Source organism: Zophobas morio, unplaced genomic scaffold (assembly GCF_036711695.1).
Source record: "Zophobas morio isolate AGI-343-1 ecotype UQ-CSIRO unplaced genomic scaffold, CSIRO_AGI_Zmor_V1 ptg000118l, whole genome shotgun sequence".
NCBI classification, from domain to species: domain Eukaryota; kingdom Metazoa; phylum Arthropoda; class Insecta; order Coleoptera; family Tenebrionidae; genus Zophobas; species Zophobas morio.
In genome coordinates, this window is record NW_026972223.1 from 66,396 (window position 1) to 86,225 (window position 19,830).

The following is a 19,830-nucleotide window of genomic DNA, read 5'->3' on the forward strand; positions in this document are numbered from 1 at the left end:
GGGATTATGACGATGATGGTCATTTCCGCAATGGAGTCAAAGTAGGTAATGCCAATGAAAATACAGCACTTAAGCAAATTGCAGCAAGTGAATCTGTGAAGTCAAAGTAGACGCATAACCGCTACCAATACGCCCATCACAGCTCCTATACACGGGCCAGCGGCGATCAAACGGATAACATAGCCAAGCTGCGCGAGGAGATAAATATAATATTTACGCGCTAAAGGTTAAAATAAGTACCAAATCCGAGGCGGTTCGGGTTTCCCTTTTGACCAAGGAAAAAAATATATAGAACGCCACGGAAGCCTAAAGAAGCAATAAATGCGCGAAGCAAAAAGAGTTTCAGAGTGGACTAACGCTGCCGTCGTTAAATAAGCTTTCACCCTCGATAAGCACAGAGAGGCGCTCTGAGATGCCCAGCTCCCGCAAAAGCGCTACTACAGCAACCGGATCTGCACAAGTAATCCACAGCGAGAGGAGGATGCCGTGATTCATAAAATACCTGTCGCACTAACAATGGAGCCGATCATAAAGACGACGTACCAATTCCATGTATAACGAAACGTGTAGTACATAAAGACACCGCACTAAAAAAAATGCAGTGAGATTTAACCACGCACTAAGTTAAACACCAAAGAGATAAAAAAATAATTACTATTGCTATGTTAATTATCACGCCAAGGGATGCCAGAGAAAGTGAGGAAATGGCCACTTTTTTAAAGACATGATGATTTAGCGAATAAGCAGACTCAAACACCAAGGCTGGGACAAACAGATATAAGATTATATCCTATAAAGCATAATCAAAAATTGCAAAACCATTTCCGATATATAAAAGTTAAACACTAAGTTTGTACGGGATGTGTAGAAAGAGCGTAATCAAGTGCAACAGTCAGCGACCTTGAAATACCTTATTATTTAAAAACAGTCTATCTTTTAAAAATGCCCACAGGTAAATATTTTTTTTTCCTCACCCCTATCATTAGCTAACTGGAATAAAAAGCCTATGATCAGCATAATGATGGAAAAAGGGAGAGGAACCCATTTCGAAACGACCCTGAAACTAAAGAAATAACTTTTAAGGTAATCTGATAAAGTTAAGTACAACTATTAGTACCTGTAAAAAAAGCGAACGATCAAAGCGAAGGCAACAAAAAAGAAAATCAACAAAATAATATAATGCCCGGTAAAATGACGGTCAGTATCGAGCATACCCTTAACTATAAATAAAAGTAATTTATAAATCAAAAGATATGCGCTTTTTAACAAATTTAAAAAACGGTAAGTAGGGCATTTATTAGGCAAGTAGAAAAATAAGGAAGTTTTAACATGTAAGCGCTATACTATTTAAAATAGTTTTTGACCTTTTCGATCTCTAAAATAATAAAAAAAGGTAAAAATTACCGGGCATGGTGAAAAATAGGGAAAAACAAAGTGTAAGTTTAATTTTAATTTGGTATAAAGCACTCCAAAAAAAATACCTTAACAAAAATTTGTATTAGTATAAAATGAACATGGAACACAAGCCGAAACAGTAATTACCCTACGAGCTCTCCTAGCAAAGAACCCTTAGGAAACTGCGGAAAGGTTTGAAACGAAGCCGCTGCACAGTTCAGGATTTACCACGTGGACAAGGGCAAAATTTTGGTGGTAACTACTCCAGCGGAGGCCCACAAGGTTTTACAGTCAGCTTTTGCTTCTCGGTGAGCTCTCGTTACGCGTTTTTCTGTCAGCATTGCTTGCCCATCTCAGCTAAAAAAAATTTTATTTTCTTTTTATCCTTTTCTTGGCATCGTGTAGATGAATCATAAACATAAGTTGGAGGCCCCCTTACCATTTTTAGATGTTGGTTTTCAGGGGGATACGCAAGGTTTTTTCATGTTAATCCTTCCTTGCTAGCTATAGATTACTTAAAAAATTTTAATTTCTATAGGTTCTCAATATGAATATAACGACTTTTCGCTTCCTACGCAAACTCAAGTAGATTTGACTCAGAGCACACAGGTTATTTTTTAAGCGGTTTTGTAGCCTTTATTACTTCATATTTGTAAAAAGACTTCTCAGCTTGAAGGCAATTATACCTCTCAATTTCAGCACAGCGGTATTCCTTATAAAAATTATGCATGTAATGCTCCTGGAAATGAGTCAGCTTCCTCAATTATGCACGGGATGGATGACATCGCTAATGCTTTAACAGAACTTAATTTTGATGACGTCAATGAAGAGGAAGAACATCTTCCTTTAAAAGATTTACCTCCTCATTCTTGTCTGTAAGAAAAAAGAGTATATTTTTATTTATTAAGTATATCTTTACTTTTACTTCTAGTTATTGTGGAATCCACAACCCTGCCTCCGTTGTATGTTGCTTAACTTGTCATAAGTGGTTCTGCAACAGCCGAGGCAATACTTCAGCGAGCCACATTATTAATCATCTTGTTAGAGCGAAACATAAAGAAGTTATACTCCACGCCGATTCCCCTTTGGGTCTTTTCTTGCAGTTTTTTTTTTGTTTTTTTTTAACTTTTAAAAGGCGATACAATTCTGGAGTGTTACAATTGCGGTTGTCGAAATGTTTTTTTACTTGGTTTTATCCCCGCCAAGTCGGATTCTGTAGTAGTTTTGCTGTGCCGGTATGTTTCTATATACCGGTACAGTTACCTCCCCTTCGTGTATCATTATTTAATGCATACTAGGAATCCTTGCGCTAATCAGGTTAACTTTAAAGAAACCAGTTGGGACCTTTCCCAATGGATGCCACTTATTGATGATCGTTGCTTTTTACCTTGGCTAGTAAAAGTTCCTAGCGAGCAAGTTATATATTTGGCATTGCCACCTTCTTTGAAGCAAATTATTACTTTTATGTTAGGAACAACTAAGGGCTCGACAAATTTCAATGGAGCAGATTCATAAATTGGAAGAGCTGTGGAAAAACGAGCCTGAAGTTTTTTTATTTATTTAAATTTAGAGCTTAATTAATTGCTTATTAATTAAAGGCTTTATTGGATGATCTTAAAAAACCAGGGGCTGATGAGGAACCGCAGCACGTTCTCCTTCGGTACCTGTTTATTCTATTTAAGTAAACTTTTTACTCTACAGTTGTATATTTTAGCTACGAGGACGCGTACCAGTATCAAAACGTGTTTGGGCCTCTCGTTAAACTTGAAGCGGATTTTGATAAGAAGCTTAAGGAGTCCCAAACGCAGAGGAACATTACTGTGCGTTGGGACGTTCTGCTAAACAAAAAAAAGGCGGCCTATTTTAAGCTCAACGCTAGAGATGGTCCGCTGTTGTTGTGGATAGTCGTTGTCGTTGTTATTTTTTGCGTGCGCTGGCTTGGGTAGAGCTCCGGCTGATGCCAGGGGACGAGCTAAGACTGAGCTATCTCGGAGAGTTGGCCAACCACTGGGAAGGCATCGGTCACGTCTTCAAAGTCCCTAATAGTATGCCGCAGTCTCCCCGGCACTTTTCTCGTTTAAAGTATTCTTGCAGACTACGGCGAGGAAGTTGGCTTAGAGCTCCGTAGCAGTCACGGCTGCCCTTCAGAAATAACTCAAAACTTCTGTGTTGACTTTGTTTGGAAAGCCACTTCTTTTGACAGGCTTGTTCTTCTCCTTTTCTCCTTTCTTCTTTGCGTCCCTCACTGCTCTTCTCTGTTCGTACACCGGTCCAGGATGCAGAATGCCATGAAGAAGTTTGCTCTTGATGAGCAGTGCGTCAGTGGGTACATCTACCACCGGCTTTTAGGGCATGACTTGGAACCGCAAGTCATCAAATGTACTCTTCCTAAAAGGTCTTCTTCTCTTCTATTCTTTATTAACTTTTCCGCGATTGACTGCTTTATAAGATTTTCGGCCCCCGGCCTTCCCGAGCTAAACCATTCTCAGGTCTCTGCAGTGAAGACGGTCCTTCAAAAACCGCTTAGTCTCATTCAGGTGCAGCAGAGCTTGGCTTGCTTCTCGTACATTCTTATCGGATTTCTATAAGGGTCCTCCTGGCACCGGAAAGACCGTTACTTCCGCTTCGATTGTCTACCACCTGGCCTCTCGAAACCAGGTGTGCCTCTCTCATTGGACACTTTTCTCTTTGGCTTTGGTGGTGGTAACTAATGCACTTTCTTATAAGGGACAAGTGCTCGTTTGTGCGCCATCAAACATTGCCGTTGACCAGCTTGCAGAAAAGATCCATCGCACCGGTTCTAAGTTATAATCATCTTGCTTACCTCCATTGTGACAGCCCGCATTGCTTTTTTAGGACTTAAAGTTGTTCGAGTGTGCGCGAAAAGTCGAGAGGCTATTGACTCTCCCGTTAGCTTTCTCGCCCTTCACAACCAAGTTCAGTTCTTTCTTTTTCTCTTTACTAGTCGTGCGAAGTTACTTGCCTTTTTGGGTTTATCAGGTTCGAAACATGGATGGAGGCATTGAACTGCAGAAGTTGCAGCAGTTGAGGTAGGGCGAACCTTTGTGTCTCTGGAATGGGTTTTTCATATGCCTTTTCTGGTAGAGATGACCAGGGAGAACTTTCCAGTGCAGACGAAAAGAGATACAACAACTTGAAGCGAACATGCGAGCGCGAGTTGTTAAAAAATGCTGATGTCATATGCTGCACTTGTGTCGGCGCTGGAGACGCCAGGCGGCTGACTTTCTTCGCTCAGTTGTTTTTGTTTAGGCTTACCGTGCCTTGCAGGCTCCAGAACATGAAGTTTCGGTTTGTTCTTGTGGATGAAAGCACGCAAGCCACCGAACCTGGTTTGCTCCCTAGTTCCCATTCGTCCGCTGTTTTCCTGTCTAACTGCTGGTCGTGCGTGCTTTGCTGGTAGAATGTTTGATTCCGGTGGTCTCGTCAGCGCGTCAAGTCGTGTTGGTAGGCGATCACTGTCAACTTGGCCCCATTGTCATGTGCAAAGCCGCTGCCAAGGCGGGTCTCTCCCAATCTCTCTTTGAGAGGTCTTCTTTTTCTTTATTTTCTTGTAAACGTCGTAATTAAGACATCCTCAGGTTGGTTGTACTGGGCATCCGACCCATTCGCCTGCAAGTGCAGTATCGGATGCACCCTTGTTTGAGTCGTTTTCCTTCTAACACTTTCTACGAAGGCTCTTTGCAAAACGGCGTCACTGCTCAAGAGGTCTTTTATTTACACCAACTTCCGCTTACAATTCCATTAACTTTATGTCATTAAGCGAATATTGTTCGATCTCAAGTTTCCCTGGCCACGTGTAGACAACCCCATGTTTTTTTACTACACCATTGGCAGCGAGGAAATAAGCTCGAGTGGTATTACCCCTCACTGGTCAGGCAGCTTTTCGAACGGCTCTTTGACACTGTGGTTCTTTCAGGCACGTCCTATTTAAATCGAACTGAAGCTGCCAACGTTGAGAAGTGTGTCACACAGTTCCTTAATGCTGGTGTTCAGCCTTATCAGATTGGAGTGATTACGCCCTATGAGGGTTATATTGCCCATTGACTGCCCTTCCGCAGCTGTTGACTGCGTGTGCTATAATTGAACGTTAGGCCAACGTGCGTTCGTCGTCCAGTACATGCAATACCATGGCGCACTCCCCTCTAAGCTTTATCTGGAAGTGGAAGTCGCTAGTGTCGATGCTTTTCAGGGAAGAGAAAAAGATTTTATCATTGTGTCCTGCGTTAGAAGCAATGAACATCAAGGTGATACGCACTTGCAATTAGTGTTTTTATAATAGTTTCAGTACTTTGTTTTTTTAGGTATCGGATTCTTAAACGACCCCCGACGCCTAAACGTTGCACTTACTCGAGCGAAGTACGGAATAATCATTATCGGAAACCCAAAGGTGCTGGCCAAACAGCCTCTTTGGAACAGCCTTCTTTGCGAGTACAAGGAAAACGACTGCCTTGTTGAAGGTCCCCTGAACAACTTAAAAATCTGCGCTATGCAAATAGCCAAGCCCAGAATAGTACGTTTGTGACTGTCGGCTATTGGGTCAGAAATTGCCATGCATTATTCGCGTAGAGCAAGCGTTATGCCTACCAAGGCGGCTACTTCTGCCTTCAAGAGCAAGCGAGCCAAGTTCCATCGTTGCCCGTCCAGCCCGTATACAACGGTGTTGCCCACCCCTCGAAGAATGGACCAGATGGTTTGCTATTTCTTTAGCCTGTTGTGCTCTGCTGACGGTGTCTGCCGGTCGTAGTGGACCCTGCAAATAGCTTTTTCTACACGCGCGACCACATAGGCTTCATAGGCCCGGAGGGGCCCCAAACCAGCCCTCACTTTCCAGTTTGGTTTTTGGTTTCTCCCCTTTATCCACTTTATAGGGTTTCTTTTGGGTTAGGTGCCGATAACTATGTTTATGCCGCCGTCACAGAACATGTTCCACCAAGCCTACTTGAGGTGTTGGAAATTTTTATTAAATACGCTAACTATAATAGTCTTTTTATAGCCAATCTCAATCGGGAGCAAGTCAGGCGTTTAACAAACCTACTAGAAGCAAGAACAAATCAAAGATTAGCGGCAAAACGCAGACTTTGTCCTCTCAACTCTGTCAAAGCCAATTGAGCCAGCTGACTCAGTTTACTCAGGAGCGCTCATACGAAACGCAGACTCAGTTGTCTCAAGCTGAAATAAGCGGACTCTCTCAGGACGGCATCACAAAGTGAGAGGGAGTTTGCCGTATGTTCCTCTGACTATCTCCACGTGGTTTGGCTGACAATCGCAGCGGAAGGATAGACGCCTCCCCCCTGACGAGCTTTGTTTCACTCAGCGTTGCTTTTCACTGGACCGTATAGAAGAGGCCACTCCGGCGTAGGGCAGACATCGCGGCAGTTTAATATATAAATACATGTCCTAAAGCTTTGCTTTTAGTAGTTCGGTTATATAAATCTGTTTAATTCTTTATCTTTATTCTTGGCGGTTAAGCTTTAATTGCATTTATTGTATATAGCATCTTCGACTAAAAAATCATACCTTAAATTTGAATTAGTTTAAGTAACTTGTTACGCTGCAAGAATAGAAACCATAAGGGCTGAACGAAAACAGTTCCCAAGTGCCATAGTGAGTGTGCATCGATCAAAAAAAAGAAAGGAGGGAAATCCCAAACTTCTAAGAGCGACAATAATCCTTTATTAGAAGAGAAGAGATTATTAATTATAATAATTTACTTGATATTAATGGAATTGAAAACCTGTAGCGAAAATGGGCAAAAGGCATTTATAGGCGTAGTTTGTTTTATATTGGTAAATCATATAACAGCCCCAAAGAATCCATAATATCGAGCTCGTAACTTATATAGTATAGACAAATAAAGTTAGATTGGAGAGAGTTCAGGATAAGACAGTAACGAAAGGAGACTTCCAAAACTGAAGCTCACGATCATGTGGTACGCGTACTGAAAACGCTCGCTGAGTGAGAGGTAAGCGACGTGGAAGACAAAAAAAGGGAGCAGAATGACTGCAGCCGGCTTTCTTATCTTTCCTCTTAGCCTCCCTACGAGCCTTGTAGATGTAAAAAATCCTTAGTGCGGCAGCATAAATTATTTTCTTATGCGAACCTTAAAATGGTGGCGTAAGTAAAAAACATTACCACCGCAAAGGCACTAAAATAATCCTTATTGTAAAAGTAATATTACTTTTTTCTTAATAACAAGTGAGAAAAACTACTAGTTTTTCGGTGATTGCAGTATCTTTAGCATGAAATATAGCTGACCACACCCATGCGTTGCAACTAAGTAAGAACCAATACTTCCAAAGCTTTCTTAAGGGGTTACTTTGTTAAAGTAAAGTTTGACTAAATAACCAACAAAATTTTAAAATCTGCTTTACTTATTAACTTGCTTAGAGTAATTTCTCCAACCTAGTAAGTGTGCAAAAAGGTTTAATAGAGAAAATAAGGTAGACGCAGGATCCTAAAGGATGTTTATTAGAGTTAAGCTTCTATTGTCAATATCTTTGAAATAACCAAGTGGTTACCTGTATGCCGAAAATCCTTTTGAAAGGCCACCTTCCATGAAACTGTTTAATCTTTTTATTACCTATGAAGTATAAGCGTTGCAGAGTAAAAAGTATGATATATGATAGCAACTCAAAGTTATTTTAAACTTTATAGCAACTTTTTATGTCCTCCTCAGTGACTTTCATCATACAGTCATATTGACAATTTTCTTTGCAAGTCCAGGTTAAAAAATTTAACCTATTCAAAGCCTAAAAGATTAAGGTATGGTTGTTTACTTCGGTGACACTCTCTTACTAAGATTACAGTTAAATGTCCTTTCGAATTAGAACACAAGTTTAGGGAACATTGCTCCGTACAGTATTGGTACCTAAAGTCTTCATTTCCCGAAGATGCAATTGAGCGCGGAATTATTACACTACAAAACAATGGAAACGCAAGCAATAGATTGAATTGAGACATCCGAACGCTACGCCAACCAGCGGTTGTCATTCATTTAACAAGTTGAACTTTACTGTGCTCAATCGAGACAACAAAAGACTTTCAACTACTCAAACTTAAAATCTCAGGCACAATAAAAAATGTTTAAATTTGCAATTTTTTTTTGGTATATTATGTGTAGTGACTTCAATAAGTGTTAGATTGGCGAGGATCTTACAACTTTTAAGCATACTAATAGTACTTATCAAGAAATATTAAAAAATTGTATACAATTGAAACAGGCCAATAGAGGCCCGGAAAAAATAAAATAGAATTTTTTTTTGCTTATTATACTTTTTTTGAGGTGGCAATAAGAGCTGGTGTATTTGGATCTTTAGTCAGCCTTACCTTTGCATACTACTGAACCATAATTTAAATTACCGATTATATTCTGGGTTGTAACCAGGATACTTTTAAAAAAATAAAGAGATTGTTGTGTCATTTCTCCTCCCCCTTATAAAATAATCCAGTTGTTTATCGTTTGTATTAAAACGTATTAAAACCAATTTGTATAATTTGAAGAAGCATTCGTACTTTCACTAATGGCTTATACTCTATTAAATAAGGGTGTAAAGCAATTTAAACTAGTAGTTGTTGATAATCTGACCCATGTGCAGTACAAAATTTCTTTAAAGAATTCGGGGATCTTATGCAAATTGCATAACTTCGCAAAGCACAACCCACCACTCATAAATTCATGTTGTTACAGTTCATTTCATAGGTACAGATACTCTGACCTAGTATATGGTTAATTAATTTAGATCAACCAAACCTATATATATATAAAGCCTTCTTTTCAAACATAATAGCAGGTTTTGTTCTTCAACTGTGAGTCTTATTTTCTTATTCCTACATTATCCAATGCTACCGTTCTAAAAATTAATTAGTTTGTTTTTAACATTCATTTTTTTTGGTCTAAAAGGCTGATAAAAAGTGTACTTGATCGTTAAAAGGCTAGTCAGGAATATTGCTTTTGGTTTGTAGGGCAATAATGCGGAAGGCAGGTGAAGTAGTAGCTAGCCTCCCGTAGCGGTAACGGTCTAAAATTTTATTATAATCGATGTAAAAGGCTTTTATCTTAGTTAAACAGATTAAAATTTAATTTGGGCAGTATCCATACTTAACTTATCTACCCAATCCAATCCTTTACGAAATAAAAGGCTTGTCGTTGTGTTTCTGGGTATATTCTTTCAGGTTACGTTAGACATAGAAGACTCAATTTTCCATTTTTATTTAATAGTTTATGGTGTTTAGGTTAATGCCTCAAGTCTAATATCTCATGAGCTGAAAAAGGACTTTCTAACCTGCATGCTCTGTAACAAAAGCCCCTCATGGACGAGATATATGACAAATTATATTTTACGAAGATTGCAATGTATATTCTATTGCGTTCATGATTAACGAATTAAAAAACTGCGGTGCCCAATTTTTTTAGTCGAACCACAAATATTATATCACTACCGAAACGATTGAAGAATTAAAACTTTTTATTGTAAACACAGTTTTAAGTCCTAAAATAATTCTACTAGCGGTACCAGCCGGCGAGTGCTATGAGGTAACATTTATTATAACCCAAAAAACTATGTTTAACGAAGCTGATACAACGCCGAAATATCGAGTTAAGTGTTATGTGAACATAAATCAAATTTTATATATTCTTTGAATATATAAACAACAATAGTAAGCTTTAGATCAGTAGATAAAGCTATTAAAGGAAATATGAATAGAATAGCTATTAGTAAAACTGAATTATAAAAAAAGTACAGTACAGCTTAAAGTTGAAACAGTACAATTAAGAACAAAATGAAGATGGCGCTTCATTACGAGGGTTGACAAAACCTAAAGCCTCCGTTTGACTACACAAGTGTAAAACGTATTAGCTCGTGCCTGCCAACTTATGGTTGAGGTACAGGGCCTTATGGGCTCTAATAGCACTACCGAGAGAGCGCTATAGTGCGATCAGGAAGAGTATATAGCTCTATTATTACAGTTCAGGGCTACTTGCGTGTAAGGGCAAAGTACCATCTTGTATGAAAAAAAAAATTCTTGGTGATTCTCGCCCGATCTAAGTGCTGACTGTGCTGGCCTTCCCTAAAGACCACGCCAAGAACGCACGGAATAATTAAAGTTTGCCTCTATTTGAAAAGGCCCTTATGACAACCTAATGGATCGATAGCTCAACATCAACATCATAACATCTATTGCCTTTCTAAACTTGGAATCCCAAATCGTAGTCTAGGTATTCTGAAAGGCGGAGACAAGAAATGGTTGTTAGAACCGACAAGATGGATCACCTGGGATTTTGCAGGGAATTTGTTAAAGGCGTATAATACAATAAAAACTAGCTACTGGGGCTGATGGTCACGTAAAGATAAAAATTGCATTGTGAGGAACGCTCCTAAAGATGGTGCGCGACTTATGTTCTTTGTTAAAAGCGTGAACATTGCTCCTACCTTACTATTAGATCGCCTTTAAACCTAAAAGCATGCGTGCTGTGAATACCGCCTTAGCTTGACTAGCTAGAAACTAATCTTTGTGACCTCAGTCTACAAGCCTCCCTGATAACCGCTGCCAAAGCTGGCTTGGATGCACTGCTGCAAAGCGACGCCCGTTTCCTTAGTTTAAACTTCCATAGTAAACAATTTGCTTGGCACAGCATCCAAATATTTGTATGAGAAGTAAACACAACCCACGCGCGTTAAGACTATCAACCAGCACACATAGCGAAAACGATTAAATTTTAATATGCTCAGTCATTTTCAAAAAGTCTGTCTAAGTTTCTCATGAAAATCTTTTGCGCCAGCACCGGTCTTTATTAGTCAGGCCCTGCTTCACAATGGCTGAATGATAGATTAAAGCTAAACCCTCTTTTTACAGACACGTTGAAATAGAGCTGATTTTGTTCACAGCAGCGCCTTAGAAATGAAAGTGCAGATCATGACTGACATGCTAAATGAAGTACGAGCATCTCTTTGGCTTTTTCTCAGGTGTACTAAAATCGGCTTCATGTGCCACTACTGGTATAAATAAAAACGACAAACAAGGAAAAACCTGTTACCCCTTTATTACTACGGATCTATATATATATACTTTACAAATATAAACAAAAAATAACAATGCAAAATTCCAAGAGTTTCATTAATCACTGACACTTTAGATTCATCTTTTTTGTCGATTGGTAAATTTTTTTAAACCATGATATAAGTGGTTGGTGAGAAATTAATTTGTTAAAATTTTATATCATTTACTGCCCTGCGTAACTGGGGTAGTTATGGCCCGAGAGTCAATATGATAAGAGTGGTGCTCTCTTCCGACCATTTTTTAAAGTCTTTTTATTATAATAAACAATCAGCATCGTTTTTCTATTTAAGGCTTATTAAACATAGTTTCTTTGAGTAAAAATTGAATTATGCACCTAATTTGTTTAAAAATTGCCAGTTTTAGGCAAGGACAAATGAAGTTTAAAACTAGTTTAAAAATAAGGAAGTATATAACTTTATTGTACTTAACAAGCTTGCTCCTGGGTTAGAAAAAACCTTGACTGGAAAGCACGAAGTCACCAGCTTTTGAAGTATCTATTAACAGCCTTTCTTACTATTTGGCCCAAAATTGTCCTTTTAAAAGTTACACGGTTTTTAGGATCCAGTTTATAGCAGAGATACAAACTTTTATCATTGACTTACTAATTATGGAAGGAATCTGTAGAGTAAATTTCGTCCGCACCAACCATAAAATTATGCTAATTACTAATTTTTAAGAGTAACTAACAGTGTATGCATAGCCATGAATCTTGTAGCATACGCAGTACCAACAGTTGTTGCAGTTTTTACGGGCGGTTTGTTCGCAACTTACCAATACCAGCGAAATAGTAAGTGTGTATATATGACATACTTTTAAATTATAAATTTTGTAAAATTCAAAAAGCTATTATAATATATATAGACCCTGCTACAATATGTTTTAACAATAGAAAATTAACTCTGATAATAAAAAATTTAAGTTACTTTACAACTAAGTAAATCATAATTTTACTATTCACGTTAATTCCCTAAAAAATTCGGATAAACCAAGAGTACATGTTAGATATATTTTTACATTTAAAAAAAATCTTAATATCTTAATATAATTTTTTTTTAAATATTTAACTTTAACCTAGAGGTAGCAGTTTATTAAAAGTGCGTGTGGATACAAATTAAGTATAATTACACTGAAAATAAAATAATGATTAGAAAGGAAAGTATTAGAAGACTCTATTATATGTGATGTTGACTGATTACGAGACATTTTCATATAAATCATTTTCCATGTTACTCAGTTCAAAATAATATATATTTAAGTCCTGTTACTTAGTAATCACATTGAGTAATAAGTGTACTGATTTTCAAAACTTTAGTTACCGACCCCCCCCGCTCCCCCCAGTATTTTAAAATTTCGTTATGGCACTTTGGTTATTCAGCCTTAAAGATGTGGGAACTTTTGCCTTCAAGAAAAGTGGCGTTAAAAACTTACCATATTTAATTTTTTCTTTAGTTATATGTCGTTAATTTGTGGTATTTTTTTTTTATTTCTATTTTTTTTTTGTTTTTTCTTTTGCTTTAAATGATATTTTTTTTATCTTTTATAACCAAAAATTTTAACTAATATTATTAAGCGAAATGGGGAAATAAATAGTGTTTTTGCTACACTAAAGTACAAAAGTTGTTAAAAAATTTGGCAGAAGGAGACTAGTTTAATATATATGTCACCTATTAATATGCCAACGGTTTTCGATAAAAAATAACTTGTTCATTACTTGCCTACTTATTACAACTGCATTTAAAGGGGATTCAAACACCCAGCAAAATAGACTACACGTGCCCGCCCTTATCAGAAAGAATCCCATGGCCAATGAAGAAAGAATACTGGAACATGCAGAATTGAAATATTCAGAAAATAACTAAATTAATTTTTTTTATTAGTCGTTATTACACCTCAAGCTTGGCATGTTTCACTTTTACTTTCAATTAAATAAACCATTGTTTCATTGCATACTTACTTCGTAAGAAGGTGAAGGGTTACACTTTAAACTTTTTAGCTTTAAGTTGACTTACTATAATTTAACCGCTTAATAAGCGGGTTATATGTGTTGACATATGATTTACTAACAGCACGCAGTTAAAACTAGTCCTGGTTACCAATAATTGTTAGGGCTCCCACCACACCAAAAAGTGAACGCCCTCCTTAAGGGGGACTGGAAGTGATTTACTAAGGTATATAGAGTCTTGTCTTAACAAAGCTCTATGTTAACATTATTCTCAATGAAGAACAATGTAATCAATCCTGTATTAATACAATCTAGATCATTTTAGGCACCAACGTCTATTAATATTTATATAGAAGTAGCTTTGCTACGGCCTTTCTTTTTAGTCTGGAGGGCTATTGCATTATTACTAACAACATGAATAACGGAGTGGTGAAAGAAGGATAGTATCTAAAGCTTTCGACCTTTATGAGACACTTTATGGTCTTTTAAGACTAATTAAAACATTATTCCATTCTATGCATTATAATTACCTTATAGATACTCACATTATTTTAAAATTATAACAAAGTATTGACTTAAATGAAACCCTAATAATGCGGGCTTGTAACCCTTGAAACATAATATTTAAGTAAAATGTAGGTAATAAAATATATAGTTCAGTATCAATGTCAATTAGATGATAAAACAAAGAGTCACTTTTCAATTAGTTTTAGTCTAAACTAGGCGGCCTTTTCCTAAATTGTTTTAAATGCTTACAACTATGCACCGATCCTCAAAATTCCGCAACTGTGTACGTAATAATAAAAGTTTAACTATACCAACTTACGTAAATAGTAAATAATTTTAACCTCTATTTTCTTTTCCGTCTAGATGGTCGTCAACCTTTAAAGTTGTTAATATAACTAAGTTAAGTGCGCAATATCCTTCTCTAGTAGTTGTCTGGTAAGTACTGTATATCCAAATAAAATTTATGTAAGACAGTATTCTAACTTAAACCTAAAGGGCAATTAGAGTGGTTAAAAACTGTGTTAGCCTTTACTTTTGAGAAGCGTATAACTTTGTTAGAATATTCTTTACCTGTATGTTACTAAAAATTAACCCATATTTAATTGGAAAAAGGACATTTACATTATTTATTACTTACAAAAAAGAATTTGTTTATAAGAAAGATATGTAAAACTTTAAAAAATTCGATATATCATTACTATCGTCGTTTTCTTTGTAAGAAAACCCATTTTTGGTAGTTTAAATTACATCAAGTTCTATTTTATGATATATGTTAGAAATATAAATTGCATATATAGAATAGATATTTAGTATAGAAAATGTAATGATGCGCTACAAAACAAAAAGCTTTCAAAATATTAACCCCGTCCTTTACTTGTAGGCTACTAACTATGAGAGAACAAGGGACGGAGAAGGAAAAAAGTTTTAAAAATTAATTGTCCAACCATTAAAAAAGATATCTTTAGGGTTGAATTCCGCTTAAAATTTACCTCATACAAAATGACCCATAGGAATACTATGAATACTAATGTTTAAAAAATAATTAAGAAAAGCTTTATGATTTTATAAAGCTAGATTGAATCCAACATAAGCATCTATCGTACGTAGTAAAGTTTTATTTTAAAAAAAAATACCTAATTCATGGTTTATTGTACTACAACCTGATTTAATAGAAATGAGCATCCTAGAAAGCGGTATCTTGAGGGCGGTGGAGGGCTAGAATTAGAGCCGCTATAGAGTTTCATGGTTAGGAGATCTTAAATCCTTTCATAAAGTTTCAAAGTAATTGTCAAATCTTATATCTAAGCAGAAGAGTGCTGCCATATACACCTTTTGGGTCAAGTAGTATTTTTAACCTAGATGGCTCCATGGTTATAATACAGTCCTCAAGTTCATAAAAAAAATTGTTTAAGGTAGACTTGCTCACTCTGTAAACTTAAATTTTAGCCTCTTTAACCCCATGCAAAATAAATTATCTGAGCTGGAAACCGACCATTTCCTTTTTATTATTTCGACTAAATAATTATTTTTTTAAATGGTTATATCGAGATGATCCAATCGACGGCACGCAGGAAAGACCACTTTTTTTTGGATCAGGTTGATATTACAACCTTTTATAAAGGGATGTTTACCCAAAATATAAATATTCAGATCAACATAAACTATTATGCTGCCGGACTAACAGTCATTATATCGTTCCCGAACGTTATTACTTATGGTTTTAATAAATAATGCTTCGAGTTATTAGTAACCTGCGGATTACTAAGTAAGTTTATTTAGTTTGTCTGTTCGGTTTTTAGTTTCTTTAATCAAGTACTAAGCCCTGCAGACTAAAATGAACAACTACAAGGCAGAGAAGCGCAAATTAGAAGAAAAAACCCCTTGCATATTTTATTGTGTATATATATATATATTGTCCGTTAGTGCAGTTGAATCAAATAGCATTAATTAATTACCTTCATAGCCTTTTAATCAAAAACATACATCATAGCGATTTACTAGATTTTTTATCCTCCAAGATTGGTTTCCGAGGAATCTTTGAAACACCCCCTCGATTCCTCGTTCCTCTGAGCAGGCGGGCCCCCCAACACCAACGTCCCAAAATTTAATAAATTTTTTTCCAAAGAACTTTTGTAAATATATCCGCTACCATATCTTTATTTTTACAATAACGTATTTCCTTAATGTCATCGGTTAATACTTCTTTAACGTAATGATATTTAAGATTGAAGTATCTGAAGAGCTTGCTACCGTTTGCGCTAATGGCTATGCGCATTTCGAGCTGGTTGTCCACGTTTACAATAAATTATCCAAGAACAGATTTATTCCATTAAAGGCTTTTGCATCCATTTAACTTATCGTAAAAACGATGCTAAGGCGATATACATCGCTTGCCTTTGGTTAATAACAATTGTTATCGGGGCCGTTACATATTTTGCAAACGCTTATAATGTTGGTTTTGGAGTTAGGTCTAAGTAAGACTTTCACATTGTATTAGGAATCCTTACCCACAGCTTTGGTGTATTCGGGCAACCCCTGGACAAGTTCACTTGGGAGTTTCAGATTTTTTTTAGAAGATGAGTACCGTTTACCATGTGACAACTCGCCTCCGAGTCCAGGGTATACTCACCATGGGAAGGGCCGTGTTGTATTGGTACAGTTAACAATTGCTCTGTGAAATTAGGACTTTTGCTCTTTGAAACTACCGCCAAACTGGCAATATTTAGATGGTCTACACGATTTTAGATTTGCATTGTTTTTCAATGTACCCTAGTTTACCGTTGATGCCAGTCTTTATCGACATACAAGCAGTTGTCCTTGTTATTACCGTTTCTTCCACATCTGAAGCAACCTCTACTTTCGACTTTTCTAAATATACCGTTTTCCGTTAAATGGTTTGTTTTCCCGCAAGTTAAATACTTTTTAGAGTTAGTTCTCTAGGCTTTTAGTATTTCTTTTTCTTCGTTAAGGTTGATATCGTGCAAAGCCTTAGTTAATTCCCAAACTTCCGCTAACCACCCTACTGGATTATAATTTAAGTTACTTCCGGACAAATTCCGTTGCATTAGTGTGTTACCTTTAAAGAAACTCCACGTGCATTAATAAGTCTGTCAATTTTTGATTGGTCTGCATTTTATTGTTAGTAGCATACAGGCCCAACCTCCCTACTAGGGTGTTCAGATGGTCTTGAAAAGAGGATATTGTTTCATTGGCTGCAATTTTCCAGTTTTGCGTTGTCATGCCAACTTTGTGGTCAGAATTTTTGTTTAACTTTGCCTCTATGGCAATTCATAATAACTTTACCTCATTTACAGTATACCTTTTTTATCGGATTTCATTAGTAATTTTCGATTGAAGACCTTTCTGACAATACAAAATAAACTTTTTGTCAAGATTACTTATTAGCACGCCTTATGCTATTGCTTCCTTTCTTTTGTCCTTCAGGTGGGAGTTGAACAGAGCCTCGATTGCACCTCTGTTTAAATGAACTTCGATTTGTATTCTCCAATCGGGAAGATTTACATGATTTTTGAATTTCCCCATTTTCTTACTAACTTTTTTTAATTTAAACTTGACCAGTAGAACTTAGACTTGTAATCTTAGTTATAAATAATGCTTTGTGTTATTGGTAACCCTTTAAATCACTAATTGAGTTTATTTGCTTGTTTGTTTGGTTTTGGTTTAAGCTTTAATCGATTACCAAGCCCTGCAGGCTAAAATGAACAACTACAAAATGAAAAATACCCCATGAATTTTTTTTTTTAGCAATGACATACTACGGCCTGTCTTTTTACTAAGATCTTAAGCCGCTTAATCTGAATTCCCCTCTCCTGCAGGGGTGGGAGCACGAGTGCCCACCAGTGTACGCTCTTTAAGAGAGCTAAAATGACTGTCCCGAAGGACTGAAAAGCCCATGAAACCTTTTATCAAGTGTATATGCACTAATATATATGGTTCGCTAGCGCAATAACCATGTATTTTAAGATCAAAACGGCATTAAGTAATTACCGTTCACAGTTTTTAATCTAAAAAATGCATAATAGCGATTTACTAGAGTTTTTAGTTTCAAAAATTGGTACCAAAGAATCTCTAAAACACTTACTACTAGAATTTTAATATATTTGTTGCTAATAAGTAGCAATCGCGGTTTTATGTTGGACTCTTGGTTTCTGTGTTTTGTTTATATTTTAAAGACTCCAGTCTAGAGGGCTGTAAGGGTCATAAAGTTGAAAAATTGATTGCTTTGGTTAGTAGGACTATAGTCAGAAAAGAAAATATATAAGCAGATAAAAAGATAACCTATTTTAGTAAATGAAGCTTAAATTTTTAGTATGCAAATAGTCATTTTATTTTTGTGTAACGTTTAAAAAACTATTATTTTTAAGAGAGCCTTGAATATTTTTTACATTATTCTCTTCCGTTGCTTTATTATCATCGCATTGATTAGGCTGGTTCGTGGCTTAGTGACGCAAAGGGTGCGATATTATTACCTTTATTTCAGTTCCAATGGATATGAGATGGTACTGCATATTAATACTGGTTTTTGACTAGAATGGCAATTACATAAAAAGAATAATTGTGTATTACATTATATGTAAATCTTTTCACTATCATTGTAATGATGCTACTGTTTACTAAATTTTAACCAAAAGTATACTACCAAAAAAAAAAATCTTGTAATTATATCAAAAATATTAGACCCACTTAATCTATAAAAATTATTAGCTATGGTATTAATAAAACTAGTAGTATCTGACTTCTAAGGAAAAAGGCGTATTTTTTAGTGTTAGCGTTACTTTATATACTTTTGAAGTTCCATAGAACGCTAACATGAAAAAATTAAATTCAACTAGAGCTCAGTAGTGAAGGTGAGATTGTATTTTGCAGAAGATACAAAAGTTGTTAGAAGAAATAAGCTTACTAAACGATAATTTTAAAACATTTTCCATTGAAAGATAACGTTAGTAGTTCACGTACTAGGGACCACGAACAATTTTAATTACTGCCGTGTTATAAGAGAAACAGTGCTGACATTTGTGATACTGGAAGTGATAAGGGGCGTAGGTCTTTTTTTCACAGTCATTGCAAAATACAAGCGCCTTGGTATCTGCATATAAATACACTTTGTTTATGTATTTAATGAAGATAAAGTTGTTACCTTTATACTCTTCGGGCATTTCACTAGACTCTAAAAATTTATCTACTTTTTTAAAGTAGGCTGTCATATCTCCAAGAGACTTTAAACATATAGGACAAATATAGGAATTTCGAACATACTCTCTGTAGCAGGCGTGGTGTATACAATGACCGCATTTCTAAAAGTAAAAATATATTTAAAACATACCTTTAATTTACGCTAATAGTAATACCATCAATATTATAGTTTTTATTGATGTGAACATGAACTCCCCACAAATAGGACAATTAGACTCCAGGTTCCTCTCTATGCATCTGTGGTTATTTTTCAAACTCATATTCATGCATGCGTTACATTTATCGCAATGAAAATATTTTTCACCTGGTAAAGATAGTTACAATGTGTTAACAAACATTAAAAATATTAAAAAATTAACCTTGGCTGACTCGGCATATTTCACATTTCTCACAATGATAGATCTTTTTATTTTGGTCGTCATCCCACAAATGACAAATATCGCAGTAATAGTAAGCTAGTGGCTTCAGACAATAATTACAAATTCTAGAGGGGGGTTGCTCTTGATTACAAAAAAGACATTTCATCTCTTTAATACTGTGTCTGACGTTATAGATAAGCTATGTATAATTTGCTTTGGAAATTAAATAAATTGATACCGGTCTATGTTATGGTCAGAATTCTCATCGTGACAAAATCTGCAAATAAACCACTTATTACAACAATTATTTTTAATCATGCATGCTCTTTTATA

At 36.1% G+C, this 19,830-nt stretch overlaps 2 protein-coding genes and 1 long non-coding RNA gene across 3 annotated transcripts; 1 reads left to right on the forward strand and 2 right to left on the reverse strand.

Moving 5' to 3' along the window:
- Positions 1 to 1,800: 1,800 nt before the first annotated feature.
- LOC135145005 (regulator of nonsense transcripts 1-like) lies at positions 1,801 to 6,819 on the forward strand. Its single transcript, XM_064077125.1, has 28 exons — positions 1,801 to 1,870; positions 1,934 to 2,004; positions 2,056 to 2,270; positions 2,327 to 2,484; positions 2,531 to 2,630; positions 2,694 to 2,811; positions 2,867 to 2,941; positions 2,994 to 3,055; positions 3,110 to 3,279; positions 3,342 to 3,440; positions 3,490 to 3,598; positions 3,671 to 3,790; positions 3,845 to 3,932; positions 3,985 to 4,053; positions 4,123 to 4,192; positions 4,252 to 4,331; positions 4,396 to 4,445; positions 4,501 to 4,745; positions 4,817 to 4,943; positions 4,995 to 5,121; positions 5,177 to 5,270; positions 5,333 to 5,443; positions 5,508 to 5,660; positions 5,718 to 5,926; positions 5,983 to 6,106; positions 6,161 to 6,246; positions 6,302 to 6,360; positions 6,410 to 6,819. The coding sequence occupies exons 1-28, from the start codon at positions 1,801 to 1,803 to the stop codon at positions 6,624 to 6,626; spliced, it is 3,276 nt and encodes a 1,091-aa protein (XP_063933195.1). The 3' UTR covers positions 6,627 to 6,819.
- A 58-nt stretch (positions 6,820 to 6,877) lies between these two features.
- Positions 6,878 to 7,518, reverse strand: LOC135145037 (uncharacterized). Its single transcript, XR_010283305.1, has 4 exons — positions 7,318 to 7,518; positions 7,151 to 7,249; positions 6,984 to 7,086; positions 6,878 to 6,933 (listed from the first exon to the last, which is right to left on the reverse strand). It is a non-coding gene; the product is annotated as an uncharacterized LOC135145037 (long non-coding RNA).
- An 83-nt stretch (positions 7,519 to 7,601) lies between these two features.
- LOC135145017 (uncharacterized) lies at positions 7,602 to 8,406 on the reverse strand. Its single transcript, XM_064077140.1, has 5 exons — positions 8,221 to 8,406; positions 8,075 to 8,165; positions 7,935 to 7,996; positions 7,788 to 7,870; positions 7,602 to 7,731 (listed from the first exon to the last, which is right to left on the reverse strand). Exons 1-5 carry the CDS (start codon positions 8,404 to 8,406, stop codon positions 7,602 to 7,604), a joined length of 552 nt encoding a protein of 183 aa, XP_063933210.1.
- Positions 8,407 to 19,830: the final 11,424 nt, after the last annotated feature.